Genomic DNA, 27,488 nt, shown 5'->3' with positions numbered 1-27,488 from the left:
TCGGGGTCCCGCAGCCCCCGCCGCCGCCGCAGCTGCCGGTGATGGCCAAGGATGTCCTCGGAGGGGGAAGCCGAGGCGGCTGCTGAGAGCGGGCCGGGCAGCACCCCCGCGCCGGGGGCCGCCGCCGCCGAGCGGGAGGAGGTGAGCGGCGGCGGGGGCGTCCGCCCCGGGCCGGGGGTTACCGGAGGGGCAAAGGCAGCCCCGGCGCGGGCACGGCGTGCAGGGCGGTGTGGGCTGTGGGGAGCCGCGGCGGAGGAGGGTGCCCCGGCTGGGGGTGTTTGCGACGCGGGGAGAAGCGAGGAGCGCAGCCACAGCCCGGCCGGGTACCTGCAGCAGGCGCGGTGCGCTGCGGTGCTGCCCCGCCGCGCCCTGCAGCGCCGGGGCCGCCGGCGGGACCCCCGCGGCCGCCGCTCGCGGGCTGCACCGACGGGCCCCCGGCGCCCAGCCCTGCGCCGGCTGCCGGGCTCGCGGCTCTGCACCGGAACGATGCAGCGGGGGCGAAAGGGGGCCTGCCCAGTGGAAGTTTGGCCGAATGAGCCCCTTGGGGCTTGGCCTAGGAGAGCCTGCCTCTTCCCTGGGACTGGTGAAATGGTCAAGGAGACTGCAGCTCTGCGAGGCACTGGTGGAGGTGGCCGGAGGGGCACAAGGAGCGTGAGAACGGGCTTGCAGTCCGGAGCTCTGTGGGTTTCAGGTGTTTGGGAGCAAAGGAGGAGGAGGAGGAGGTCATGCCTCTCCTTTTCCCTTGGGGCCTAGGCACTCCTGGTGCCTAATCTGCAACAGAAGTCAGTGGAGAAAATATAACGTAGTGTTTCTTCAGATCATCTGTGAAACACTTACTGTGGCCTTGCACATCATAGAAAGGGAATAATGGATGTGTCTGAGTGTTGACACAGAATCCTGAGCCACGAGGTATTGACCAGACAGAACTGCAGGCCGTGTGACAGTAGGTGACAACGTGTGTGTGCTATCCTGTACACCTGGGACAGTAAGCTGTCCTGTTTTAGAAATACCTGGGATTTTCTTCTACGCTTAATGTAGCCTTTGCTTCCAACAGTTTTGACAGGTCTGCCATTTACGTCATATAATCCATGTGCGCTTCATGGAAATGAGTGAACTTTCTTCATAATATGCAGTTAAATATGAATGTACATGCTCCTAGGAATGCAGAGAGCAGCCTTGAAACAGACTTAGAGAAGAGAAAATTGAAAGCTGAAGTGAAAGCAGCCCTGGAACATTGCTATGTGCAGTTAGTCTGCTTAAAGCTTTTGTTAGCAGGTCCCATGGCTCATCAACAGTCACATAATCCTGTAGTCGAAATCCAGTAGCCTCAACAAAGCCTATGTGAAGTTGCAGGATACTTAGCTGAAAACCAAACAGCAGTTGAAACTACCTATAATTGAAAACTGGCTGTGCAGCTCAGGTTGAAAAAACTGTCATTCATGGGTGAACATTAGGGTTTTCTCCTGTTTGATTGCTTTTTAAAGACCTGCGACACAGTTCACTGTGTAGAGCTGTGGCTGGATCCAGGATACAGCTAGTGTTCTAGCAGTAGAGCACACCAATGTAATTACAGCCCTGCAGATGATCAATAGATATTTAATGCTGGAAGGGATTTTTTAATTTATTTGGTCTAGGACCAGGAGCTACTGAAGGCTTTGCAATGTATTAAGTCCTCCATAAAAACATCTAAGTCATTTGTAGAAAGAAAGCACTTGATCTCTCTGCTAAGCACTATCTGTATCTTCCTTCTTTCATCCTGTTCTCAGTTCTTCTTCTGTTCCAACACAAACATTTGCACATTTGAGTCTGAATCTCAAACGCCTGTGATATCTTAACACTGCAATCCTACAATGTTGGTGTTTCCTCATGCCTTCCCCTTCACCAGGTAAACAGTCCTTTTGCACCTGGGCCTGCAATTGCACATTAATACCAATACCCTGTATTGGTATTAAATGGGCATTTCATGGGCTCCACTTTTAAGCCGTGTCATTTATGGATTTCACTTCAATCAAATGCATGGACCTAAATGGTAACAACGACTGAAAATTGCCTTTATTGGGTACTAAATCAATACAACCCTGAGCTAGTAACAGAGAATGTGTCTGAAGTCTAAGTTTTTGTTTTTGAATGAAGGACATGCAAAGGTGCAGCTGCAGAGCAGGAGGAAGAGCAGCAGTTCTGTTACCTGCCTCTGCCCTTGTCCTCTTGTGCCAAGGACCACATGGGTTTCCTGCTGACTTTGCTGAATGTCAGAGCAAACCCTCAGATTACCTGACAGTGTTCTGATTTGGCTTTTTTTCCTAATGAAACATTAATTGCTTGAGCTGAATGACCTGGAACAGATGTGCTTTTGTTATTAGTGTAGGATTCTACCATTCTACAAACTCTTGTGAAGAGGAATCAAGATCTTTTGGGGGACAGTATGAAAAGGATTCCTTTTTCCAAATGTTTCAGCAGTTATTGCTGAAGCTTGATTCTCTGGAGATAGTTGCCTTTGCTTTCCTCTCTGAAATAGCAGAACCTGCTGCTCTGTACTGCCCTGGTTAAATAGTAGGCTGGCTGCTTTTCTTGTTACTGTGACAGCCTGTACCCACACCGAAGAGTTGATAGTGACTTTTCTTAATTTCTGCCAATTTATAACTCAGTTGGGAAATGGTCTTAAAAATTAAAATCTTTAAAACTTAGTTGGAAATCAAGAGGGCTTTTTTCAGGAAAACAAAGCTGGTGAGCAGAAACATCATTTTTTGTTTCCAAAGCTAAGTAATCACTGAAGAAAGCTGAAAGCAGCAGCCACTTGACATTTTGAAATATGTATTTGTCTTGTTTGTACTGGCAAAGTCAAACAGCAGTTGTTCTTGCCTGTTTTTATCTTCTCTTCTATATTTAAAAACTTAAATTGGGTATGACATAATGTGATCAGTTAAATTATTTAAATAAAAGGGAAAACCTCATGGGTCAGTGTTCCTGAAACCCACGGTCATTTGCTTTCTGATGGATATTTTACAGAAAAGAGGGGCCAGTTAAAACTGCCTCATTTTCCTCATGTTGCCATTGCAAAACACAACAGGGGCTAATTTGTAAAGTGCTACTTGTGGTCACAACAATGCCAAAGGGGTGCTATGAGTTAAGAAACCATACCTAGTGCTTGTGTGCAGGCTATGGTTTTATAGGCTTTCAGGCCAAAAGGGTAGCTGGGACCTTTCCTCTGCCGTATGCCCCTGGAGAGACACCTCCTGCTTGGGGCATTGACTCCATTTAGTTATCCAGCTTTTTCATCCTTTTCCCCCAACATTTCTTTTATTTGTCAAGGCTTATTTTATGGCATTGAAAACACCAGGCATACAGCCCTTACTAACAGACCAGTTAGCTTTAAATTGTCCCCATCTATGGGCTGAGTTGTACCCAGGTGGATGAGAAGTTAAGCAAAAGCTGCTGAGACATTGTTGGCACCAATCTCCAGAGAGGGGCTATTTCCTTGTGAACTTCCCCCTTCAAAAGCTGCCCAGGGCACTCACATGGCAGACCCTGTCCAGAGAAGGTAGGAAATGAGTGAGACAGGATTCCTAGGAAAACTCTCATTCTTCTCCTCAGATATTCCAAAACTCATACAAAAACCTGCTCAGATAATCCCGTGAACGATAGGTGCTGGTTAGCCTGGTGGGAGGCTGTCACCATCCCAAGTGAGTATGACTGACCAAACAGTTATCTTTTTAAGGCTCAGAGCATGATATTCCCCCTCTTGAATGAAAATCAAATAGGACAGGCCCCTCTCTTCCCGTCCTGCCCTTGGTCTGTTCATCAGACATAAATCAAAGAGTGCTCCTCATTCCTTTTTCCAAATTAGTTCCCTCATAGAGACTAAGGGAAAAGTCCATCAGGAGTGGCAGTATTTTTCATGATCCTGCAGTTTCAGGCAGTATTTGCATTGCAGATTCTGGCATAAGAAAATCCAAGCTGAGCCATTGCATCTTTTTTCTGCTTTTGTTCTTTTTGTTGTCCCACTTTATCTTCTGATCACATGTCTGTTCTTGGTGCTTTGGAGTTGGCTGTCTTCTCTGCACTTCACATGAGAAACTGTCAAGGGTTTTTAAAAAATTAATAGGAAATACCAAATGAATGTGTCTGGGCTCTGAAGGGCAGCCTGGTCTCCAATTGTATGGGTCACTACAGGCATAGTATTCTGCTTCTTGCCACCGTGGCTGAGCATGAAGTGAATTGTTCCTTCAGGCTGACTTTTCCAACCCCTCCAGCAGGGGAATTTTCTCAGTGAAGCGCTGGACTGTAGCAACTGTGGAGCTCGTAGGGTTCTGCTGCTGGAGGGTTACAAGGACAATTTAGGCAAATGGCTGTTAAATGTGTAGATGGCACATCATGGGGAAGGAACAGACTTGATGACTTGGTGGTAGCTTCCCTTCAGACTTGGTTTCTAATGCTGTTCGTTTAGGTGGACCGACCGTCACTTGATACTGGTGGAAAAGCAATGCTTCTGCACACTTTTTGGAAGCCCCAAATACTCTTCTTATTCTCCCTTTCTTAATTCAGAGACCCAAGAGGATGATCTTTCCCAAGAAGGGAAGAGTGGATACCAAGGATGCTTTGCAATCAATGCAAGCCATTGCAAAAGTAAGATGGGAGGTATCTCCTTCCTGGGAATGCAGAACTTTACTTCTTTTCATCTGTTTCTACAACTTGGAATAAAATGGCTCAGATCATGGCCAGCGAGCAGGGACCTTGTGGAAACAGAGAGTAAAAGGAGTAAAGTATCCCCAGGTAAACCCCAGTGAGTAGAGCTTGTTTCTCCATGTGTCCTAACACATTGTCATGAATTGACACCAAAAGAAATGGCTGCTGAGCTGTCACCAGCACTGCAAGGCCCTTCAGTTGTTACAGTGACGCTGTTGTGACACAGCAGATGAGGCTGTGTCTGAGTTTTCACAAGTTCCACTTTTTGGATAAAGTATGGTTAAGTAATTAATTAGTTTTTAAGTTCTAATAATGGAAAATGTAGTTCACTTTCAGACTCCAATCATTCATTGTGCTCCTCAGAGCTTAAGACCTGTAAAATTAAAAATAGCACATAGTGAAATTTTTCGAGGTCACAGTTGCTGTAACAGTTCTGTTAACTCCCCAAAACTCTGACGGGGCAGCTTCATTTCAGCAGCGCTCTGCAGGGGAGCCAGCCCTGTGTTACAGCAGTGGAGCTGGACAGGTCTCTGCCAGCAGCGCCACACAGGGGGGACAGGGCTTGAAGCTGCCTTTGACAGGCGCCCATGCCAGCTCCTCCCTGAGCACTCTGCTCTGCCCACAGCACCTCTGCCCTGCAGTGAAAGCAAGGAAGCAAAGTGCCTGAAACAGGCATGACAGATGACGAGTGGGAAGCACGGACGAGCCCGGCTGCGCGTGGCACAGGAGGCTGGCAGCCTTCCCAGCGTGGACTTCAGCTTGTGGAGCAGCGTCTGATGTAGCTGGCAGCCTCTCTCAAGGTGCCACGCACACCACCGGGAGAGGGTGAGGGGGCTTACACCCCCTGAAATGTGTGAACTTTTGGCCTCTGTGGTTTTACATCAGGTGAATAATGCACAGAGAATCCCAACTCACAGCACTGTTCCCATAGAGATGAGGTGTTGCACATCCCAGTTCAGCATTCAGCCACCAGAGGCCTTGTTCAGGAAAGATTGGTAGTACTGGCCCTCAGGGAAGATGGGCTGGAAACAGCCAGCAGCTGGTGAGAGCAGGGCCTGGAAAGGGTAGGAGCTGACAGCAAAGGGCAAGGAGCAGTCATGGAAGGTCCCACTCCTGGCAAGGAAACCAAGGGTAGGTAATTGAGGTGACTGGCAATGAGGAGTCTGAATGACATGACCTTGCCAGGGAAGAGAGTGGGATCAGTCAGAGGCTTCTGCAGGTCATGGCTTTGGGAGAGAAGTGATTCTTCATACTGATGTGATTGATTGCCCTTAGGAGCTGGCCCAAGAGTTGTGGAGCACAGCACACCCACAGGAAAAGGCTGTGCCATCTCCTCCACCCTGCAACGGGCAGAGGGAGCTCAGAGCACCATGGAGGCTGGGGTGGTAGCATCTGCCAGTAGAGTCCTGCCAGCATTAGGGTCCCTCTAAACACCAAAAATAAAGAGAACAGCTCCCTCATGGCTTCCTAGAGGTGAGGTGGCCAGGCAGAAAGGCCAGAGGAGTGTAGTGAGGGCATGCGCTGAAAGGGTGGGGATGACTGTCTTCAGGCCTGAGGTGTTCCATGGTTCTCTGCAGGGGACTGCCTGTCAGCAGGCCAGAACAAGGAGCTAAACCCTCTGCTTCCCACCAGCTGGAACTCAGAGTGAGAGGGTGCAAGAGCTCACATGCAGATGGTGTATCTTCCTGGAGTGTGCTGCTGCAATGCTCATGTGAAATCACTTTATAAGTGCTATTTTTTCACTGTCTTCAGGAGGTGTAAGAAGGTGTGCTGACAGCATACCATAGGTCAAAGTCAAAGCAAGAAATAAAAGCCACGTGTCCTGGCTCTCAGGACCTCTTTTAACCATTAGGTTTTTAAATGAATTTTCAGTGAAGTTTTCTCCCGCTGTGCTGTCACATATTGCTGCAGAATGTGTCACAGAGAAGCAAGAAGGAGAGAGAAATTATACTTATAATGAAAACTTGTTTCTCCCAGGGAAGTATCCCTGCTGGGGTACTCCCTTATCTCAACTGGAGCACCATTATAAAAACCTGACACACTGAGGTCACAGCTGTGCTCAGCAAGGGGCAGAGATGGGGAAACACTCCCCAAACATGACAGAGCAGCTGAAGGCTGAAGGCTGGGTGTTATTGCAGGGATGCTCAGCTCAGCAGCATGAGGGACCTGGCATGGCTGCAGCCTGAGCTGCAGCAGCCCAGCACCGTGGGGCTGGCACTGCCTCTGCTGAGCTGTGGCTGAAGGGCTCTGGCTGGGAAGTCACACATGGGAAGGCTGGAAGTTGACAGTTCAAATCACAGAGCCATGTTGTGCTGGTTTGGCTAGATAAAAGGATGGCCTTGCAAATAAGTGACGATAAAAATAAAACACCATGATTCTGGGCAAACCTTCATTCACAGATCCCTTTGAAAGACTCACCCAGACTTTACAGGAGCTCAGATCAGTCCTGGATCATATTTCTCCTGAGGACTTGAGAGCTGTTTCTATATCCTTCATTTATATCTCAAGGTGTTCCTTTAGACTGAGCAAAGATTAAAAGGGATTCATAATAATCAACTATTTTCCTCATTTATGACAGAGGCATTCAATGAATAAGCTGCAAACTAGAGAACTGGTGTGGAACTAACACTTCTCTGGCTTCTTCCTCACAAGGATGTCTTTACTGCCTCTGCTTTTTCCCTCAGGGAAACTGGTCCATAGCTGTTGCCCAGCTTGGCTTCGGATCAGTCTCTTGCTTCCCCATGTTGAGGCTGAGGGAAGGTTGGGCAGGACACAAGACCTGTGGCAGGGGTGAGAACACTAAGGCACAGGACATGCTCCTCAAGGATGAGGAGAGAACCATGACCCTAGGAACCTGGGAGCAAGAGGGAACAAGCTTCTGTACCCCACTGGACTGTGGCACTAGGATCCCCTGCTGCAGGCTGATGATCACAGCACAGGAGAACACACCTCTGCTGGGGCACAGCCAGCCTCCTCTGCCTGCTTGCTCCTGTCTCACCCCTGGGGAGCTGCAACTCCTGTGTAAAGGTGGGAGCAAAGCAAGCATTACAGGGTTCCTGTTGAACTCAGATGAGACTTTGTCAAGCACAGAGGCTGGCAGATAGCTACTCTCCCCTTCTCCCATCCCTGTTGTCCCCATCCCTCAAGGGCTGAAGCAGTGGGAGCTAGTCCCACTGTCCCTTCTGTTTTCCCTTGGCTGGTGTCAATTTTCCCTTTATCTCAGCAAAGCCACTGAGTGGGCACCAGTGCACCAGCCAGCAAGCTGCACCTGGCTGATCCCTGGGGCTGTGGTACTTTTGTGCTGCTGGCAGCATGCCAGGGGTGCAGGGAGCTGGGTCTGGCTTTCTCAGGCTGGAGCACACTGCTGAGGATCTCTCCATTCTGCAGCCACAGGATGAACAGATGGGTGGATGCTGCCATCAGCCCTTTTTTAGGATGTCCCTGCAGTGTAGGAGCAGGGGCAAGGGCACCTGCCTGGGCACCTCTGTGCAGCCTGGCTGGCTGTAGGTGGGGGGGAAGGGGCTGCCTAGGCATGAGGCAGGCTGCAAAATACCCAGTGACACGGCCAGCCATCACTCATGTCATTCACTTGGCCTTTCTAATCCAACAGTGGCTGGGAACTGCATCCCAGGAGCATTCTTGTGGTTGTGTGGTGTTTTTATCAGTTAACTGATAAGCGTTGAGGCAAGCCATTTAGTTATACCTGTGAAATTTACCCCCTGTCTACTGGAAACCACCAATATTCAAGGCAGGGGAGTAGGCAATATGAGCTAAGTACAATGGGTTCTTAAAGCGTAGAAAAAAGAACTGCTCTTGCTCTGAGGCAGCTTGAATCCCAGCTTTCCTTTCCTGATGAACTCGTACCCAGCATTGACATTACTGGGAAAAATCCTCTGCCTCCAAATATGTTTTTTTTAATTGATACAGAGTCAAAAGCCAGTGGCAGCAACATCAGCAATTTGGGGGGGAAAGCAGTAATTTTGTTAGTGCAGCATTTTCGTGATCTTGTAAAAAGCTGCCACAAAAATAGCCCTGATTTCTATTTTGTAAATCGTGATCATTTTGTTGCTAGGATTCCTTGGCACTGAAGATGCAACTGCACAGTTTTCCTTAGAGCAGAGTGAGGAAGCATCACTTATGGATGTGTTAAGGGCCAAATTCTTCATGACAATCACATATGCACCCTTGTATTGTACTAAGTGTCTTTCCCATCCTGCTGTAATAAGCAGCATATATGTTGGCAGGGATCCAAATGGCTTCTCTTTCTTGGATTTCCTTTATTTCTGCCTGAAGAACTCAGATGTATCCTGCAGGACCTAATCCTGAATCTGACATTTTACAGTACTGTAGACTCGTTCTGTCCTGACTTCTGCTTTCCTCCCCTTCAGATGCTGGCTTGAATTCATGAGGATGATTAGTGTGTGAAAGAGCAGACTGTCTTTGTATGGTATTTCAGGGACATCCTAGCATCTGAAATTCAGGTGGATCAGCAATATTTGTGTCTTTTCATAGTTCTGACTTGTCCTGCAATAGGCTCTGCTGCAGAAAGGATTGAACGCTACCATTTTGTGCACCTGCCTACCCTGAGGTGTTCCCCCTGACAGCTCCCTTGATGGAAGGAGGAGATTATATCTCCACAGGGATTTAAATCATGAGAAACCAGACAATGCCTGCTCACCACAGGAGGGCACTTGCCTACGCCTGAGCCAGTGACGCTACAAACACGTGGAGTGCATGATGCAGGTCCTTATTTTCAAACCTAGTAACAGCATTTCTGCTGCACACTGACATCATGGCCCTGCCTGCAGGAACTTCTTATTCTCACAGTTTTGTGGCAGACAAGCAAATGGATGTGCAGCAACCAATCTATGTGTTCAAGGGCTGGAGGGACATTATCTTTGATGCAAAATGGGGATTTTTTGGTTGCCTTCTATCCCTTGTACTTCCCTTTCCGTGCTACTGGCTCAGCAGGAGCTGGGGGTAATGGGCTTCGTGCCGTTCAAGATGGATGGCAGGAGGCGTTTTGTTTCAGGCTCCCCAGGAGGGCATTGATGAGATGCCTGCTGTAATATCTCCCTTTCTCCTGACCAGGCCTTATTACTGATACCCCATGTGGTGCCAGGATTTGGTCACATGGTGGAGGAGTGCTTCTACCCACCATTACACCAGGGTCTGGGTTAGCACAGCCTGTCGGGCTCCTTCTCACTGTACTAATGAGCATCTGACTTGGGAGTTCATTTAGCCCTGGAAAACAGTGAGAGGTTGCATTTCTCCTGCAATTGTCATCTCCCTGGTCACCCCAGATTTCTTAGGCTGGTTTTTCACTAGGATCAGTTAAGGAGCTGGAAGATGATAGCTGCACCCACATCTGTTGTGGCTGCTTGGGGACAGTGGATAGAAATCTCCTTGTTCTTGCATCATCCCTGTCCACTGCAGAAATGGTGAAGCCCTTCTCAGCGCCAGAAGCTGGTCCTGGTGTAAGGGCTCTCCTCAGTTTTGGTTAATAGCACAGCCTAGGGCTTGTCTAGCAAGGACTCAGTGGTCCTCTCTGTAGTATATCCTGCCATCAGGAGGTGGAACATCCTCCCCAGCCCTGTCTTGACCAAGATTGAAGAGTCTGTCATAGTTAGAGACAAAATTCTGCTTTCATCCAGACTCTGGTCACCACCTGCCAAAGTGTATGACTTGTGGTTATTGATTACTCTTTCTCTCTCAAGTATCTCATTGGGATATATTAATTACAAGCATAAATCCACAGGGCCAAATTCAGTTATGACTGATGTTCATTTATCCACCATTTTTTCTTCTTTCTTTGCTGATTTTATCTCTTTTTTCTCAGTCCTCTGTCAGTGTTTCCCCCATTCCTTTTCCCCCATGGTCTAAATAAGAGGAAAAAAATACAAGATTAACTCTTTGCTTACATGAGTTATCAAAAGATGTGGAGTTGTTTTGTTGTTGAAAACAACCAAGTCACCTTGTAGCCCCAAAGCCAGGTTTTGGCAGAGAGCAGGAGCATGCTGTGATGCCACATCCTGCTGAGACACAGCTGCAGCATCAGCCCTGCAGTATGCTCTCACCTCTGTGGAAATCCCTGGTTCAATTTAGCACAGCCTTGTCCTTCCAGGCTGTGGGGAGGAGAGAGGGGCATAGATCTGTTTCTGGAGAAGTTGCCAGCAGTGAGAACGCAGCCATTCAGGAGTATCTGCTTTCCATGGATGAGCTGGGGAAACGGCTGGCTCAGAGGATGCTTTGGTGCTGTCAGGCTCAGTGCTGCCTCCATTAATCTTCACCCAGGTCCTTTCTCTGGGTGTGATTCCCTCCTGCCCCTGCCCAGGCTGACTGGTCTCTATCCTCACCTGCCAGCACCCTCCTCCTGCCTCAGTGGCACTGGCATTTGGAGCATGTCCTGGCTATCCTTTTCCCTCTTTCACTTCTTCCTACTTTCCGTGTTTCCCCCTCATTTCTCTAATTCCATTCAGGCCACGTCTTTGCTACCCTCTGTTTTCTCTCATTCTTTCATTTTAGACATGATAGCATTTTCCTTCAGCAAATTTGCAGCTCTTGAGGTCAGCCACCAAGGGCAAATGCATGTGGGATTTAAAAGAACAGGAAATGCTTTTGACATGATTTCCCCAAAGGAGAATTTTAATGCTTTTGAAATTGGGGAACACAGGTACCTCTCTGTGAACCAGGCACAGACAGTCAAGCTTGGCCCCAAACTGTCCACAAAACAAACAGAATAAACTCATGCTGCGACAGCATATTTTCTGCTTATACAGCTCATGCTGGAGCTTTCAAGGGGACTGAAGAATAAAGTCTGACAGAAGAGGAAAAAGTCCTTTTGTCAATAAACACATATGAAGAAATAGCAGGGATAAGTCAAAATTATAGATCAAATGTTTAAAGAATGTGACTCCAAGATAATCTGGCATATTTCCTTTAGACATCACAGGCTATTTCTTCCCCTTCTATTGATGTCAATTTGGCAACTTTCAGTTCAAATTTATTGTGCTGGTCGAAATCAGCAGGGGGAAAAAACCAAGGGATTTTTCAGTGTAACTGTAACCATTTGCATGCCATGAGCACTACAGAGGCAGCTAGAACAGGAGATGCTTCAAGCCCACGCTACTACACAGCTGCTTCTGGAGTAAAATTCAGCTACTGCTGAAGGTCACACATAGCAATCTAGGTGATAATGTGCTCTACTGAAGCTTTGGGAGGTTCTCTTAGTATTGTATGCAGAGCTGCTCATGGAATTATTCCTGGCAGTGAACACTGGAAATGTGAGGAGCACCTCAGTGTCCACATAATGCTTACAGCCTTGTTTTTGTGATTGCCACTTAGCTTTGTGAAAACAGTTGTCTTGTGTAAGTTAATGGGGTATTTAGCTATTAGACTGGCAGAGTTCTGCAGGAATAATTACCAGATTTGACACTGTTCACTGGAATTAGGCATAAAACCACTGCTGGTAGCATTTACAGTTGGCACAAACATTAGCAGGCAGGTCTATAATGATGAGATGAGCACAATTCTGTTTAGAGATCTCCTTAATTTGATAATTTAGTTACTCAATCCAAAGCCAAATCTGAAGTTACACATTTCAGGGTGGAGAGTACAGCCAACCTTTCAGCTGTCCTAAAAAAGAGTGACTCAAAAAATCCCTGGGAGCCAAGTGAGCGAGAGGTTGAGCATGAACTCCTGGGATGTTGCTGGGCAGAAATATCTTAATGCAACCCTTGAAGACAGTAAAAAGGGGGAATGAGTCGAAGTGGAAGATAATTTTATTTCTTGGTATGATGCCAGAGAAATAAGTGCTGGAGTCCTGTATTTACTTGCAAGGTACAGACTTAAGAAGGATCTCAAGGTGAAGAGAGAGCAGAGCTGAAGAGAGAGCAGAGTACTAGAAAGAGGTAGAGCAGTGAAGTGAAGGGCTTGAAGACTTTGGCTCCTTTAAATTGTCAAAAAGAAAGCTGAGAGATGTCATAATGAGAATGGAGAAGTCTCTTCTGGGTGAGAAGGCAGTCATATGAAAAAAGTCTTTCATCACTTGGAGAATGGGCATCCTCCTGCCATGAATGGGGGGCTGAAGCCAGACAAAACTACAAGGGCAATACAAGTTCATCACCAGAACAAATTTCAAAAGGAATGGCTGATTCTTCATTTCTTTTAGGCTATCAGTTGAAACAGAGTTTTTTTGTGGAAGATGAGCTTTTGCCAGCCACTGGTTTCTGGGCTGTCCATAGGATGGCAGAGTGAAGTTGCATTGCCTGTGAGACACAGGAGATGTGAGGAGAAGGCATAGTGAATCCCAGTCCTAAATTTAAATGTAAATTGTGTTGTAATATAAGCTGAACCTTCCTGACCCACCGTAACCTTGCAAAGTTGGTAGGAGAAATTTCTGTGACTACCTGGAAAGGCTGAAGAACTGTCTGGTTGTTTACTCTCTAGTAGGAATCCCTGCCACTAGTGAATGGCTGGTGGCTGAGTCCTGCTCAGTCCACACTTGTATCCAGAGGCCAGGGAAAGCAGCAAGCCAACACTGGCAAAACAGAGGCACCAGAGTTTCAGGTTAGGCATTCAAAAACCTGGGCTGGTGGAATCAGTCTGGGCTTCTTTGAGTGTGGCCCTTCCTCCTCCTGCTAAGTGGGGAGCTCCTTTAGAGGAACAGGAAGAGCCAGACCACCTTGGCTTCTGCCTGAGGAATTAATTTGTTCTATGTATCCATCAAGAGAAAGGGGACCTAGAGTCATTAGCACAATTTGCTTTTCCAGAAATGTGTTGTTCTCATTCTTTAGCATCAGTGTTACATTTTGAAGATAACTTTTAAGGAAAAGTCAGGGTTTGAAGGAAAGTAATTTTTTTTTGGCCACCCCCAGTGCAGTCACTTTCAGGCTGAGTTAGGGTGGTTACCAGGTACAACTTACCTACCAGTGTCCTAAATCTGGTCACTTGTGAGGAGTCAGGGGGTGGGTTAGAGAGCCAAAACCCTGACCACCAGGCCTTTGCTCCTGGCCACCAGAGCACGCTCAGCTCCAGATGTTAAGCAGGGGATGTGCCAGGCTGTGCACACCCCCTTGACTCTCTCTCTCTACCTCTTTACTCTAGGCAAGATTAACAGCCCAAATCTGCACTCTCCTGTAGCACAGAGCACGTTTGAATGGTTTTAATTATGGTTGCTGCAGCCAGAACCTGACCTGCCTGCTGTTGAGCCAGGAGGAGCTGGGTGGGTATGCCTGTGCAAAGGAGGCTTCACCTCAGCCCTTGCAAACATGCTTTTGATCTTGGGCATCTGCCATCAGAGGGTGCCTTTGAAGGCAATTGCCCTTTCAGCCACTGCCTGGATGTTTTATCATTTGCAAGCTGAGTTTCTTAAAGAAGAAATAATTGAAATGTTGCCAGCCTGGAAACTCCTGTCTCCTACAGGTGTCGGTTGAAATTCCAGTTCTCCATCAACAGGTAGGGATTTCCAGACTGTTTTCCAGTGACTATGGCCACAAATTAAATAGCATCTATCATTGTAGTGTCTCAGAGTGCCCCGCACCACCAGAGAGCAAAGAAACCACATGGAGCTGACTGAGTGGTACACAGCCTTTGCTCTGTCTGAGCTTTCTAGAAATGATGGGCCAAAGAAATCAAGCACAGAGCAGCACTGTGGGGCTGACTGACTGCCTGGGGCTAGGGACAGCTCAGGGCAGGCTATCCCTAAGCCTTGTCACTCTCCACAAGGTTCACAACACAGACACCCACAGCCGTCCCCACTCATGCCACCTCTCACTCATGGCATTTTCCTCATTCATGCTGACATCTACTAAAGAATTTGGAAAATATTTTTGGTTACTGTTTTTAAGTGAGGAAGAGTTAAGTGAATTTTGGCGTGTGATTATGGATAGTTTCGGTAAGAGTTACCCAGAGTTTCCAATCCAGTCAGGTGCAATGAGAAGGGAGGCCTCTGAAAGCAGTTCAGCAGCATGCCAGAGAGTAGCAAGATGTTATTAACAGCATGTGTATTTAACACAGCTTGAAATTCATAAACAGTGATACTGACACCTCAGCTGTGCTGCTTCATGGCATTCCATTCATAACAGGGGATTTTTACCATTTGTACTGTCATCAGAGTTGGTTGGGACCTTTTGGGTGAAACACTTGATTTGAAAAATCCATTCCTCTTTGCAATATGTGGTTGTGGAATCACAGAACAGTTTGTGTTGGAAGTGGCATTCAAAGCCCCTGTCGTTCCAGCCCCCTCCCATGGGCAGGGAGATGCTGCACCAGACCAAAGTTGCTCACAGCCTGTCCAACCTGGACTTGAACCCTTCCAGTGATGGGGCATCCACAACTTCTCTGGGCAACTTGTGCCTCATTTAATATGTCAGGATGTTTCTCAGGTCAATGCAGGAAGCAAAGCTCAAAGCAAAGCCCACCATAGGCAGAAGAGGGAGGACATCTCTCTTGGTTTGGGTTAGAGAACCAAGCCCTTTAGTTTTAGCTTGCAGACAAAGTGCCTGATAACTGATCCTCCTTCTATTCTACTCTGTTTGGTTCTGGCTTTCTGCCAGGCTCTCTATCTTTTCTTTCTTCATTTATTTCTTTGAGTTATGTTTCTCTCTTAAGATTTTCCAGGGGTTATGCTTTTATTCCACATGAAAACAACACAGATGCCACAGTATTCCTCAAAGAATGCAACTCCTGTTTGCTGGCTAGCCCAAGTTATCATGGAAATTATTGGTTTCCTTAATCATTTATTGTACTCATCCAGAAATACAAGCTTGCCCTGTTTCAATCTGAAACACTATGTACAGAAAGGAGAAAATTCCACACAGTACCACAAACATAATTCTTGTAAGAAGGTGGTATGTTAATTAATAAAGTATGAGAGCCACTGGTTTAACATATTAATGAATTTGTTATGCAGAGAGAGATTAAAAGATATATTTCCTTATTAGGTTTTTGAATGTCTGAAGCTTTATTGTAGTTATGTTCTATTTCGTGTCTTTCTTACAAGTTTCTGATAGTATAATTGTGTTAGATAATTAGTTCAGCAAAGAGAAATAGAGGGTTATAGGCCAGACGAACTTGCTCAGAACTTGAAACAGGCAGGACAGCAGGGGAGGTAGACCCTGGAAGAGAGATCTTTTTATAACTGAGGATCTGCAGAGACTGGGCTTTGCTTAGGAACAGCAGCGGGAGCGACACAGTGGGTCAGAAAAGCCAGGTGAAAGAATTTGTGTTTTTTACCAAAGGGTTATGAACATGAGGGCCCTGCTGAACTGGACTAGGTGTGTGAATCAGATGTGGCAGTGGGCTCTATGGCTGCATGTTTTCACTAATGCAAGGAGGGGAGAAGCTGCCTTTTTTGCAGGCTTCTGTGAGAATAGTGGAGAAAATCTGTCTTGGGCTGCTGATCGCGCCCTTTCAGAGGGTTGAAGAACCATTTTGAAGTGCCTCCAGAGAATGCATACAGAAATGTCATCTTGGACCTGCAAACCTCTGAGCTACTGCCAACTCAGCTGGGTGCTGCTCTAGGCCTGGCGGAACCAGAGCTATCTCATCCCCCAAAGGGGACATGGCATTTCATGGAGATGAGCACATTGGGAGGCATTTGCCCACTCTGATATGGCCTCTGATAGCCCTAAGCAGCAGGGCTGGTTGAACCACCCCTTGGGCAGAAGCCAGCCTGTGGGTTGCAGGCTGGACCACAGAGAAGTTGTTAGTCAAAGCAAGTGAGATAAAGGGAAGGTGGGATTGCAGTGCCTTTGGCAAACAGTCGTGCCTAACTGGAATGGGACAGCCTGCCTGTGCCCAGGGCCAGGCTGACAGTGCTTCCAACAAGTCATAGAAAAAAATGGGGCTCCTGGAGCTGCATGGACGACTTGAGCACTCACCTTACATTAAAACTGATTGCTGGGCATTTTTTGGTGGGTCCACTGGTGCTGTTCACTGTGTGAACCATAAGTGTCTTTAAATGAGAGGTACCTGCAGAAGCCTGAATGAGAACACAAATTCATGTCTTGGGATATTGTCCTGCTGTTCCTTCTGCACAGTCTCAGGGCCTGGACTAGAGAGATGTCACCTCAGAAAACCTTCAAGGGAGGAAAAAAAAGGATAGAGCTTCATTACACTGTATATTGGGCATTACTATAGAAGTTGAAAACTCCAGTTTCATGTCAAAAAGAGACAAAGAATAAAAGTCAGTAATTTCCAGTGAGTTTCCCGTGAGTCAGGAGAGCCTGGGGCTCTGACCTGGTCCAGTGTACAGCTGGAGCAGAAGCCAACAATGGGGCAGTAACCACACTGAGACTGAGCAGTGGGCATTTGATGAGAGTTTCAAGAGCTGAAACTCTCCGTGACTGCACATAGGCTGCACGTAGAGGATTCACTCCCAAAACTTCTCTAGTTATTTTTTAGCTGATTTAGGGACTGCCTGAAGCCACCTTTTAGCTTTCCTCTAAGTTTCATGCAAAAAGCTAAGAAAAACAGCTTATTCTTACCTATACTGAGTTTTTTCGCTGCCCTACCTACAGAAGTTATGTACTTTGTACTTTATAACCCACTGAGCTTCTCTACATCTGTTTTACCTGCTGTTAAGAGAATTCAGAAGCCAGAATAAAGCTCAGAATAATTATACTTTATTCTGACACATGTACAAAAGTTTTGGGATAAGAATATAAACTTTTTTACAGATTTCTTCTGAATGCATCAGGAAGAATCAAGGGCCAGATTCTGCCCCAAGTCCCTGCAAGTGTATACTGGTGTAACTTCTTAAAATCAGCAAAATTACTCTGCACTTACACAGTGTCAGATTAAAAGCTATGAAATCAAAACCAAACCCCATGAAATTTAATTTTGCAGTGTTCACAGCAAGTCTGTGAACCCTCTGTGGTTACTTAGGAGTGGTTTTCTGTCTCAGGGAAAAAGAAAAAGAGAGAAGCAGTATTAAATCTGACCCTAAGGCCCTGCAAAGTTAGATGCTAATGCTTCCATCTTATTGAGAAGACAGCAAACTCCTCTTTCCAGTGGCACCATGCTATTATTTCCTAAGTTACAAGATTCTGCTTCTTAAATTCCTTGCTGGTTCAAGATCACTTACTGAGTCCTAACCACTGTGGATCCAATATAAGCTTTACTTGGGGAGAAATTTGTCTGTGGAGAAAGAAAGAGAAGACATTTCCTGAACCTAGCATCTGTTGGCATCTACAGAGCAGTTTGATGCATTAGAGGTAGGCCCTTGGGAGAAGGAGTAACAGCGTGCTTCTATTTTTGCATGAAATCAGGCTCGGCAGAGGGCATGATGATGCATGAGTATCAGTGTGTATCTGCTTTCTCACTGTCATTTCCTCACTCAGGCGAGAGGCAGGGGATGGCAGTAACCAAAGGGATGCAAACAGCCCTCCTCATTGCCGACTAGGGCAGTGGGGATCTTTCTTCCTGCACTCTCTGCAGACACACAGCTGCCAGCCAGCGGTGTAACTCATGCTGCCACTGCTCTTTGCAGGGACACCACTCTGCTGGAGCTGCTTGGCTCCATTTGGCGTTTTTCTTTATAGCTGAACATTGCATGACAATGCAGCTGATTCACTGCACCAGGCTGGGGTAAGGACTGCAATTGTGCCCTCTCAGGGGACGAAGTGGGAGTACAGGAGTGTGAACCCAGCTCTGCTCCCAGCCTGACTTTTGGGACTTGAAAGAGGGGGGTGTGCTCTTTTAAATATTCACTCATACACCCTTAGCTTCAGCACTGAAGCTTGCAAGTATTTTAGGTCAGAGCTGGTGTAACCAGCCTGAAGCAATGCTGCATCGTGCAGTAATCTTGACAATTTTTTCAACTAAATGTGCTTGAATCTAGTCATTTTCCTGATGGCTCATCTCCAAGAAAATGGTGTCGATCATTTGGTAGGTTTCAGGGTTGGATGTGAGTCAGCTCTGAGTCAGGCAGCAGCTTTAGCTTCGTGAAGTGCTGGTCCTCCTGTGCTGGCACAACCTGTGGGGCCGCAGCTCTGCGACAGACACTGCTCCTGAGCCTCCCCAACAGCAGCAGCACGTGGGAGCCTAAGCATGGGGCACTCACAAAGCAAAGGGGCAATTCCACAGCCCCACATTTCTGGCTGTTCACCTGCTCAGCACTCTTGACCTCTGAAGATGGCGGAGTGTGTAAATGATGCTGGTGGCAGGCAGGGAGAAGGAGATGGGGACCTGTCTTTCTCCCCGCAGAGGTGCCCATCTGACCAGGGTGTGGGCATAGCGTGTCACTGCTGCACAAACAACTTCCCTCCCCAGAGCCAGAAGGAAGCAAGGAAAGAGCTTTGACCAGAGTCCTCTGTCCCTAGCAGGGTGTTTCTGTTTCTATTGACATTTTATTAAGTAGGGTGGTGTCCCAGTTCTCAGGGAGTCGAGAGAAAAGCCAGACACAGCCTTGATGGCAAGCAGCCACTGTGTGTGTTGTGCAAAGCAGCGTGACTGACGGGTTCCTCGCTCTCTCTTTGTCTTTCTCTCCCCTTGCACGGTGTGATTGAAGCAACGCCCCGTGAAACAGTCCCTGAGCGCTTGCATGTGCCGAGAGTCCCACTGGAAATGCCTCCTCCTCTCCATCCTCATGTATGGCTGCCTGGGTGCAGTGGCCTGGTGTCAGCTGGCCAGAGTCACCAAGCTCAGCTTTGATAGCTCCTTCAAGGGCAAGTCTATGATCTACCATGACAGCCCGTGCTCGGACGGCTATGTTTATATCCCGCTGGCCTTCCTCTCCATGCTCTACGTGGTGTACCTGGTGGAGTGCTGGCACTGCCACGTCAAGAGGGAGCTGCAGTACAAGGCAGACGTGGACAGTGTGTACGAGTGCATCAACCGCATGCAGCAAGCCACTCCGTGCATCTGGTGGAAGGCCATCAGCTACCACTTCGTACGGCGAACGCGGCAGGTGACCCGGTACCGCAACGGCGATGCCTACACCACCACGCAGGTCTACCACGAGAGGGTCAACACGCACGTGGCTGAAGCTGAGTTTGACTACTCTCACTGTGGATACAAGGACATCTCCAAAGAACTCCTGGGCTTGGAGAGCTATACAGCCACCAAGCTGAGGTTCACCAAGTGCTTCAGCTTTGCCAACATTGAGTCTGAGAACTCTTACCTGACTCAGAGAGCTCATTTCTTCACAGAGATCGAGGGGCTAGATGACTACATGGAGGTGAGGGAAGGCATGCAGCTCAAAAATGTGGATTTTAAAGAGCTTATGATGGCCTACGGAGACCCGGATCACCTCCCGTGGTACGTGTCCCATTATGCTTTCTGGGTGGCAGCTATCCTGATGATCTCATGGCCGCTCAGGGTACTCATAGAGTATCGGACTGCGTATGTCCATTACCACGTGGAGAAGCTGCTGGGCCTGGAGTACACGGCGCCTGTGGCGGCGGAGGAGCCCCTGTACCGGTACCGCATGCCCCGGGACAGCACGCAGGACAGCACCGAGCTGGAGTGGCACATCTGCACCAACCGGCAGCTGATCCCCAGCTACTCGGAGGCCATGCTCATGGACCTGGCCAGCTCCCCGGCCTACAACAGCTACGCGGTGTGTCGCTACGGCCAGACGGCCCACGGCTGTGAGCGCTGCAACCGCGCCTCCAGCACCTCCTCCATCTTCTCGCGCCACGCTTTCCACAGCTGCAGCGGCAACTCCCGCCTCTCCCTCAACACCAGCCGCTTCTCCCTCTGCCGCGTCCATGGCTCCCACAGGACAGGCCTCTGGAGGAGCCGCAGCAGCAGCATTGCAGAGCGGGGCTGCCAGGACGAGCAGTGCTGCTCCTACTCCAGCCAGCTGGCTGTCAACGAGAACCCCCCCACCTACCACGATGCCCGATTCTTCCCTGTCCTGATCGTGCACAGGCCGGAGGGGCAGGACAGGCGGCATTTCTACGTCAGGCGCTCCTCCTGCCTAGAAACCTCTCTGTGACAGAACTCTGTGGTCACTTGGCTCCTCTGCTCCGGGACAGGGATTGCAGAGGTGACACCCGTGGGGAGCCTGCAAGTGTCAGTCTCTACAGCAGGTCAGCAGGACAAGTTTCAGCTCTTCCCCCTGCCATTGAAAGAGGACATAGAGACTCTGACCAACACCTAACCTCATTTCCAAGATTTTCTCCCCCTCCACCTCGTCTCCCATGTCTTCATTCCCCATTCCTCTCACTCTTTCACTCCTTACCCTTCCCTTCCTCTGCTCCTTGATTTCCTGCCTCTCCTGCCATCCCACCCTCATTCTTTTCTTTGCATTTCAGTCACAGCATTTGGTTGTTGTGGCTGCTGGAGGATTTTAAATGCTTGTGCTTTGCCAGTACATTTGCCCTCCTGGATGCTTTGCAAGGTAAGAACCTTAGATAAAGCAAGGCACAAGGCACACAGCCAGCCAGAGTCAAGTCAGAAGGAGAATTCAGATCTGCAGGTGCTGAGTCACCTCCTGCAAACCCCAAACGAGGTGCTTTTTAAAAAAATTATTTTCCCCCAGTCTTTTTTTCCTCTTCTTTTGTCATTCCTTCTGTCCTTTATTCATGCCCTTCTCCTCTCTCTTTATCCTCATCTTCCATTTTTTTCAGTTCTTTCATTCTGCTTTACAGTTCTTCTGGGGTTTTGCCAGTGAGGATATCTTTCGGGGTGTAATTATCTTCCATTGGGCAAAAGTAAGGTTTTCATGGCACAAATGTCACTGACTGCTCACACAGCCACAAATGAAGCCCCTGAGAAGTGCCGAGGGCTTCTTTCAGGAGCAGTGTTGTACACGGATATAGCAAAATGCCCTTTACTCACACTGCCCTGCCTGGTCTGCAGCAGAGACGCTGCTGCATTTCCAGCTGTAGTTTACCTTGTCCAGCTCCACCCCTAATAGCAATCAGCGAGAGCCATAATGTAGATTAGTGCCCTGTTAATGCCACTATTTTTAGGACAGTAGGCCTGGTTTGTGGTTGTTTCATTCCTTCGACTTGAGTGCAGCAGCACAGGCTTGACAAGGGGAGAGGGGCTGGAGAGGGAAAGGTAAATTTGGTATTAACCCTCCCACAGAGAGTCTGGAGCTGTTAGGAAGCTCTTCCACCCACAGTGTCTATTACAGCAGTTGTAGGACTGCCTACATTACCTTTCAGCTTTCTGTGTGCCCTGAGGAGGGCTTTTGGTCTGCAGCCCACTTCACCTTCCCAGGCGAGATGCGGTGCCACCCCAGCCCCAGGCAGAGAGCGCAGCTGAGAGCCAGCCCCACTGGCCGCTCCTGCTGGGGCTCCGAGCTCTTCCTGCAAGGCTTCCCCTGCAGCAGGTGTAGCACCTTCCCGAACTAGTGCCAGCCTCTCCAAACCCACAGGGCGTCTGGTCCTGACAGAGTGTGCCACCGCAGTCTGGGCTGTGGGCTCTGCCCCCTGGCCGGGCCCCCTCCGAGCCGGGGGCTGCTCTGAGAACCTTGTGGCCACACTGAGGGACCTCCCCACCAGGGACCTCGCACCTGCCAGACCTCTGTCCCACAAGGGGTGTTGTATGCCGAGCAAGCTCCGTGCCCCTTTGTCACGTGGCTGGTGGAGATTATTATCCACTCTGACTCACAGGAGAATGCAATACGATCACAGTACATAGGTCACTTTCAAAACCAGTGTTGTCTCACCCTACCTTACAAGTAGGTAAGAAACTGAGCCCCCAGAGGGGCTGGCAACAAGTGCTTCCTCCCAAGTCCATTTTGTGTGTATCAACATATAATATGAAATTTGTAAAGTCATATTGATATGTGTAGATTATATGTAACTCTGCATACTTATATGGTGATTTCTTACGGCATTGACTGTTGCACCATGTTAAATATATTTTGGTTTTGTTTGATGACTCTGTTTTGATGTGCTGTGTTTATTTCAACTCCAGAAATGGAAACATTGGCAATACTTGGTTAACCTGCTGCAAATGACGGCACCATCAGAAAGGTTTTTAAAATTCTTATGAGTTGATCTTTTTGAATGTAAATACTTCATGTGTGATTTATGTGACATTTTCATTCTGACAGCTTGGCATTTATCACAAAAGACAGATAACACATATGATGTGTTAGTTTATCACTTCTAAAAAAAAACAACCATCCCAGACATGTGGAGGAACAATGTTTGGGCTTGGGATGATGATTATGATTGAGCTGGGACCAAACTGGATAACCTTGAAACTTAGAGAAAATCCAAATTTAGATCCACCAATTTCCACCTAGTTTCCCTCATCTATACCATGCCACCTGCCACACCCAGGCAGAGCCGGGAGAGTTTGGGAACTAGGAAAGGATCAGGCCAGAACTCAAAGCTCAGACTCATACCTGATATCCTGGTATTCTGAAGACAAAGTAAATGCAGATCTTTAATAGAGTTCCCTGTCCTTCTTAGTATTCACACGGAAAGTTAAAACCAGCACATATGAAAGATGTAAGAGCTGGACAAGGCTGAAACAGAGAGGCTGGAATATTTCAATACAGTTGCTTGGTGAAGAAGGTGGTTGAGAGGAAGACAAGAAAAGATAAGGGAGGAGATGGTAGAATAATATAGATTCAAAGAGAACAGAGTTCAGCTGTATCTAAGAGAATTCCTAAATGAGCAGCATAACTCAGTTATGGCAAGCTTAGCCCAGACAGAGGCAGGATGAGTTTCAGCCTTCTTGTGAGCTGCTGTTGCTGCTGCAGCCACACGTGGCTTTAAATACCATACCCAAGGTCTTGGGATGGCCACTTTTGTCCCACGTGTACGCCAAGATGAAGAGTTATATTTGGGGCCTCAGAAGTGGCCACGTTAAACACTATTATTATCTGACATGAACAATCCATTATGATGGGTTGGACAGAGAATGGAGATAGTTTATTCTCAGTTTAGTCCCTCAGTGACCTGAAATGCCATTGCATTATCCAGTAGCTCTCAAGCTTGTCAAATTTTGGAAAGTCCTCAGGGTTTGTGCTTCCTCAGTCACTGCGTTCTGGGCCAACTTTGGGCCATTAATTTGAGAAGCCATCCCTAAGCTGCAAAAGCCCTCATACTCAGGGAGCTTTCTCCCATCACTTGCTGTAGCCTCTGGTGGTGACCAAAAAGCTGGGAGCAGCTCTTGTTCTAACCTGGGACTAAATATACTGGCTTCAACAGATCTCCCACTCAGGAAGCATCTGAATATCCATCCTGGGTCTACTACATTGTAGAGCAGAGCTACTCCTGTACTCCTGCAACCCTTGAATGCCACTTCATCCTTGTTCTTGCCATTGCCACGGCCTCACGATGCAGGATGAGGGATCTGCCCCCTAGCAATGGAGGGGTTAATGCTGCTTTTCAAATCCCACCTCAGAGGATGGAGCAGACAAGTTCTTGAATCCCAGTGCAAACCAGGCAGCTCTATAGAAAACACCTTGTATAAAACACAAGGATTTCCTATCCAGTTGCAGACTGACTACTTCAACAGTGGAGCAGTGGTATATGCCAGCAGCTTTTGTTGAACTTTTAGGGCTATGGCTTCTTATGTGGAAATGGGGATTTGCTTTCTCACTGGGATAGCCTATTCCAGATGTCCTGTTGGGTCTCAGTAGTTAGAAAAGGCTTAACAGTAGAAGAAGGTGAGGAAGTCCAGCAAAAACTTCTCTTCCTTCTGCCTTCTCACTTTTCCCTCCCTCCCTCCCTCCCTCCCTCCCTCCCTCCCTCCCTCCCTCCCTCCCTCCCTCCCTTTTGTCCTTTTTTCTCTTTTTCTCCATCTTCAGAAGTCTCCCAGCACTGGGCATTCACCTCTGGATTATGGTATAATAATAATAGGTATTCAGGCATTTTCTGGAATATACTTACACTTCCCAGCGTGTCTGGTGAGATGTGGCAAAACACTATTGCAGCAGAAGTAAGGAAAGAATGTAATCCAGAGAGCCAACAGCTGTGTTCTGTGTGTGTGAACAGTGAGCACTGTCACTGATGTTACCGCCTGACGAATAAAGCCATGGTGCTAATTCAGTGCCACAAGAGGCCAAGAGAGTTTATTTTTCTCCAGTTCCTAAAAACATTTAAGATTCACCAGTTCCTTTGCTTTCTGCATGGTGATACTCCACTCCTCTGTAAGTTTTCCCACTGCAGTTTGCACTTCAACTGGCAGTGTGCGCAGAATTTCAGTCCAATTTTCATATGGCTCCTCCTGCCTATCACTGTTAACACAAAGTCCTTCTCAGAACAGCTGAAGTCAGATCTTTTGATGGGAAAAATCCTCCTTGGTCTACTGCTTCCAGCAGAGCTTTGCTCTCTCACACCAGCCCTGAATCTGGCCTGTGCCATGCTACAACTGGAGCACTAACTGAGCCCATGGGAGCAGTGTAGTGTAAACCTCTGTAATTGTAGGGCTGGAAGAAATCCTTAGAAGGAAAACACCATAGAAACATGTCATTATTCTAATGGCCATTTTTTTTTCTCATGAAACAGCTAAGATCTGCAAAAGTAGCTGCCTTCTGGAGGGTGCTATTGCCCTAAGTGCAGGCACAGACCATGTAGCTGGATGGATGCCTGGGGGAGAGGCAGCAGCGACAGCAAGTGTGCATGAAGCTTTTAGCGAGCACCAGCACAGAACCTCTCAGCCCAAGAGCTGCAGCGATCCCGGCGATTTCCTGTCCCCAGGTGCAACTAGACTTCCCACAAGCACTCGAATGGATGGCTTTGTCAGTGTCTCCTCCCAGCTACCTCATTGCAGCAGGAGGCACTGGGGAGGGAGTGACATTTCCATTCCAGTAATGAAATCTTCTTGGCATTGCTTCAGTCCCCTAGGAATTCCTATCAGAAATGCAAATTACTTGGGAGGGGGAGTGAAGATTAGAGTTTGGAATGGAATTATATGAGCTAGTTGTGCCTCAGTTTCTCCTTCCCCCTCCTGGGGATGGTGCAGATTCCCTGCGTTCCTCCGTTTCCACAGCGTTTCGGGTGCTGCTGGGCAAGTGCTGCACGCTGATGGCTGTGGCAGAGCTGGGAGCTGCATCGTGTTGTAACGATATTGCTCCTTATGCCGCCTTTCAACCCAGATTCTCACCGTAACTCCTACGAAAAAGCAGCGCTAGATTTTTAAAAAAACTGTTTGTAAGTGACTTTTCCCACGCCGCTCCACTAACCCTGTGGCAGCAGAGACCTCCCTCCTGAGCTCTCTCCCTATTTTTCCGCTAGTGGAAAAATGGTCAAGGCCGAGCCGATCCTGCCTGAAGGGCGCGGGTGGATCTCCTCACCTTGCCGGTGCTCCTCCACAGCTCAGCTGCCGGGATGGGGTGACCGACATCCGCGGAGCAAGGGGCCGCACGGTGAGGGGAGTGTGGCCGCAGCGAGGAGCTGGAGAGGGCCGGCCGAGGGAGATGGGGCAGGGGGTGCTTGTGCATGAGGCGGGGCTCGGCTCATCCCGGCAGAGCCTCGGCTCGGGGGGCGCTGAGTCCCGCTGGTGGCCCCAAGTCCTCCTCCCCTGCAGGGCTGGATGGTGCGCTGGGGCTCCAGAGGGGCCACAGGGCTGTAGGGGGCTGACCGTGCCCCGGCAGCTCCCGCGGATGTGGGTCATCGCTCCCGGCGCTGTGGAAACCAGGCCGCCCGGCGGAGCAGACCTCGGGGGGCGCCGCCTCCACACACCTCCCGACCGCCGCCGCCGCCGGCCCGCCCCGCCCCGTCCCGTCCCGTCCCGCCCTCCCGGGGGCTCGGAGCCCCGGTCCCGTCCCGGGGCGGCGGAGCGGGGGCGGCGGGCGCGGTGATTCGCCGCTTCGGGGGCGGTGGGCGCCCGGCTCATGCATATTCATGATGTGATGTCAGAGGGGGAGCACAGTGCGCGGTGACCGCCCGAGAGCGCCATTTCCTGAAGGAGGCGGCGGCGGCGGCTGGGCAGGGACGGACGGACGGACGGACGGAGCGACCCACGGAGTGGCGCCGCGGCGGCCAAACCGGCAGGGGGAGATCGCCCGGCGGCGGCGACCGGAGCGGAGTGGATCTGATCCGACCCCACCGACCCGCGCCGTCGCCCCGCAGCAGGTTCTCCCGAGGCTCGCCCCGGCCGGAGCCAGAAGTTTGAGCGTGCCCGTAGCCTGCCGGGCGAGCCCGGTATCGGGCGGCGACGCGGGGCTGCCGCAGCCGCTGTCGCCGCCGCCGCCTGCACGGGCGGTGGGAGCCCCTCGCGGCGCCGGGAACAGGGGAGAGGATGGTGGTGCGGGAGAGATGGAGCTGAAGCGGAGCATGGCGATCCCGCGGCTCCTCGTGCTGGGACTCTGGGCTGCGGCACTCCGGGACGTCGCTGCCGTGGCAGGTGAGCGGGGCTGACAGCCCGGTGGCGGCGGGGCACTGCCCCCCGAGAGCCCGGGTGCGGCGGGAGGGGCTGCGGGGCTCGGCTCCTGCCGCCGGCCGAGTCTCCCCGCGGGCAGCTCCCGCTCCGCCGCCTCTACGAGTGCCGACAGCCCGCTGAGGGTCGCCGGGCAGGAGCGGCCGGGGCGCCTGGTCCGCCCGGTGCGGCGGCCGCGGGGCCTCGGACAGCCACAGGTGGGGTCGGGGCCGGCGCATTTTGCCCCTCCCGGCCGGGCACGGGCGTCTCCACCGCGTCTGTGGGACCAGCGACGTGGCAGGGAGCCCGAGCTGTGCGAGCCTCGCCTGGCCGCGAGTAGAGCAGCGAGTAATCCTCGCCGGGTCCGCGGAGGCATTGCTCTGGCGTGTGCCTAGCGCGGGCCGTCGCCGAGGAAAGCCGGGCGCTAGCGCATTCCTCAGCGGCTTTTGTTGTTGTTTTCCGTCATGAACTCGTTTTGCGAAGTTTCACACTCCGGTCGGCAAGGAAAGCAGCGTGCTGGAGCGTCT

The 27,488-nt window shown here is 49.5% G+C and overlaps 2 protein-coding genes across 2 annotated transcripts in view; both read left to right on the top strand.

Moving 5' to 3' along the window:
• On the top strand, positions 1–22,524 carry LOC131084546 (transmembrane protein 151B-like). Its single transcript, XM_058026101.1, has 2 exons — positions 1–141; positions 19,196–22,524. Exons 1-2 carry the CDS (start codon positions 52–54, stop codon positions 20,624–20,626), a joined length of 1,521 nt encoding a protein of 506 aa, XP_057882084.1. The 5' UTR covers positions 1–51; the 3' UTR covers positions 20,627–22,524.
• A 3,941-nt stretch (positions 22,525–26,465) lies between these two features.
• The window catches only part of TYRO3 (TYRO3 protein tyrosine kinase), a 41,312-nt gene continuing 40,289 nt past the window's right edge, over positions 26,466–27,488 (top strand). Inside the window, exon 1 of the mRNA XM_058026100.1 lies at positions 26,466–26,949. Coding sequence (XP_057882083.1) covers positions 26,862–26,949 — 88 coding nt within the window. The 5' untranslated portion in view covers positions 26,466–26,861. The remainder of the gene's footprint in view (positions 26,950–27,488) is intronic.

The sequence above is a fragment of the Melospiza georgiana genome, chromosome 6 (genome assembly GCF_028018845.1).
Source record: "Melospiza georgiana isolate bMelGeo1 chromosome 6, bMelGeo1.pri, whole genome shotgun sequence".
Taxonomy (NCBI): Eukaryota; Metazoa; Chordata; class Aves; order Passeriformes; family Passerellidae; genus Melospiza; species Melospiza georgiana.
Note: the sequence above shows the minus strand (reverse complement) of the source record. Positions and strands in the feature narration are given on the sequence as shown.

Coding starts and splice junctions, on each gene's coding strand:
- LOC131084546 (XM_058026101.1), top strand. CDS start 52: ATGTCCTCGGAGGGGGAAGCCGAGGCGGCTGCTGAGAGCGGGCCGGGC. Junction 142..19,195: donor CCGCCGCCGAGCGGGAGGAG/GTGAGCGGCGGC, acceptor GTGTGATTGAAG/CAACGCCCCGTGAAACAGTC.